The sequence below is a fragment of the Lathyrus oleraceus genome, chromosome 2 (assembly GCF_024323335.1).
Source record: "Lathyrus oleraceus cultivar Zhongwan6 chromosome 2, CAAS_Psat_ZW6_1.0, whole genome shotgun sequence".
Lineage (NCBI taxonomy): Eukaryota > Viridiplantae > Streptophyta > Magnoliopsida > Fabales > Fabaceae > Lathyrus > Lathyrus oleraceus.
The window spans coordinates 141,771,854-141,774,391 of NC_066580.1; the positions used below are offsets into that span (position 1 = coordinate 141,771,854).

The 2,538-nt window shown below is 44.2% G+C and overlaps 1 protein-coding gene across 1 annotated transcript; it reads left to right on the forward strand.

Moving 5' to 3' along the window:
* The first annotated feature begins 842 nt into the window (after nucleotides 1–842).
* LOC127122292 (uncharacterized) lies at nucleotides 843–2,312 on the forward strand. Its single transcript, XM_051052656.1, has 2 exons — nucleotides 843–1,657; nucleotides 1,796–2,312. Exons 1-2 carry the CDS (start codon nucleotides 843–845, stop codon nucleotides 2,310–2,312), a joined length of 1,332 nt encoding a protein of 443 aa, XP_050908613.1.
* The last annotated feature ends 226 nt before the right edge of the window (nucleotides 2,313–2,538 follow it).

Genomic DNA, 2,538 nt, shown 5'->3' on the forward strand with positions numbered 1-2,538 from the left:
AGAATGGCGTAAACCTAACTGAAGAGTTAAGGTTGCAAGGGTGGGAAACCTATTTTCAAAGACTCTATGGTCCTGTGTACACAAACCTGGTGAAGGAGTTCTGGCATTTCGCAGACTCAGATGATCACTACATTGTCTCTTACATTTTGGGAGTCAAGATAGTCATCATTGAGAAATCTATCGCCTCTCTTATGAACATGGAGAAGACAAGAGGAGGACGCATCTCAACATCAAACCTAGGGAAAAATACTTGTCCCAGGAAATCAACCCCACTATCTTTCAAATGAATGCTGAAGGCAAACACTCAAAGAACAAGGAGCTCCATCAGAACCTCCATGTTTGGTTAGATCATCTTAGGCACCATTCATCATCGCCCTACATCAAACTCTTATGACTACATCAACACAGATCAGAAGTGTATTGTGTACTACATCCACAAGGGGCTGAAACTGTGTCTGGCAGCATTGCTCTTCAAGTATCTCAGAGACTCTGTCAAGGATACCAGAAACAACATGAAGACCAGGAACTACATCCCTCTGGGAAGACTTATCTCAGATGTTCTTATCGAAAGTGGCTTAGTGGATCACCTGACCCATCTCAAACGAATAGAAGACGTCACTGTTGACATTGGGAGGCCTCTGAACACTTGGAATCTGAAGAGCATGGGGATCATTGGTCAAGTCAGAGCTAAACCAACACTAGACACCTATTGGGAACCACTCAGGGATCAGAGGAAGATTCCCAACGGACTTTATCTATTCTCCAAGATTGACCCTCCAAAAGTGGTAACTTACTATCTATAGGATCTTGCCAATCAAGGGGTGGACATCTCTGATTTCTCAATGGACTGGCTACCTAAGCATCCACCACACTTCATGAAGAGGATGCGAGATCCCTTTGAGAATTCCATGAAGGCAAAGAAAGCAAGACTGGGAGAATCCACTGGGTCAAGACCTCCAGCCCCCCTGACTGGCTCTCCAAGTAAGTCTATACCTCTCTCCCGCTCTGTTAAAATAAAACCTATTGCTTCTTCTCTTCCCCAAACCACTCCAGTATACACCTCATCTGAAACACCTCCCTTAACCACCAGAACCTCTAACCTACCCTTACTTAAATTCAACCTTGCTACCACCACACTACCCGTTTTTGAAGCAAAAATGTTGAATGAAACTACCTCACCATCATCATCATCCTCACCCCAATCCCCACCATACTATGTTCTCTCCTCTGATAATGAACCATCTGACCCTCAATCCCCCACTCTGGCTCAGCTACAAGCTCGTGCTCTAGCCTCTCAACAGCCATCACACTCTAAACCTGAACCAGAAATCACTTCCCCACCCCCTGAACATCCAAATCCAACTACATCTAAACAGCCTCAAACACCACCACATGCACAACAACAAAATCCACCTCCTGAACAACCAATCCATTCGCCATCTGAACCAAATTCACAACCTAAACAAACAACACCGCCCCCCTCTGCCATTCCCACACCACAAACCTCCGTTGCCTCCATCACTCCCACTCTCAATCTTGGTGACACCAATCCACCTTCTCCATCCTCCCCAACCTCTTCCACTGAACCAGAAATAGCCTTTCCTACCTTTGAAGAAGCAATAAAAGTTTTTGCAAAGTCTTCAGTAGAGAAGATCAAGTCCTTGACTATCAATTCTGGCATCCGTGATGATCCCTCTGAAGTAAGCATCCACTAGAACAGAGTGATCAATTGGATGACCTCTGAAGCCTTTAAACTGAAAGGCCTCTCTGAACAAGTCCTCAACGACTTCATCAGAGATGCTGGTATAAGGCTCCAAGATTGCCTGGCCAGAAAAGCTAAGGAACATGCTAGGAAGGAAGCAGAAGAGAAAGTGCACCTGGAAGAAGAACAGCGGATCAGAGAAGCAGAAGAAAAAGTTTCTACTGAAGTTGCTGCTGCTGAGGCTAAGGCTAAAGCTAAAGCCGAAGCTGAAGAAGCAGCATGTGTTGCTATAGAGGAAGCTGCCAAGGCCAAAGCTGATGCTCTGACTCAGGGGGAGCACTCCAACTCTGGGTTTTCCCCTTTGGTCTTGAAGACTCTGGAGGAGCTACAAAATGAACAACAAGTGGCTCGAGCTAGGCTAGATCAACAGGACTCGGTTAACATCAACATTCAGAACATGTTGTCTCAGCTACTTCAAAGGATGCCTCTGCCCCAAACCCTTAGGCACCTAGGCTATTTGTTTGTTGCTTCTTCTTCTGATGTTTTTTCTTACTTTCTGATCTATGCCCTATGTGCTGCTTATCTGTACTTGTTTTTCTATGCTATATAAATATCTGTTTTTTTTTGCTATGTCTTTTTAATTATGACAAAAAGGGGGAGAACTAAAACAGCTCTGATGGAAACATAACTAAAACCTCTCAAGTCACTGCAAACATTATATTATTAAACTAATGACTTAAGATATGCAGGAAAATAGATAAACTAAGGAAGGTCCGGTAAGAACCTCTAATTAACCTAAGGATCTAACTCAGGGGGAGTTCCCTTCCTTATCTGAT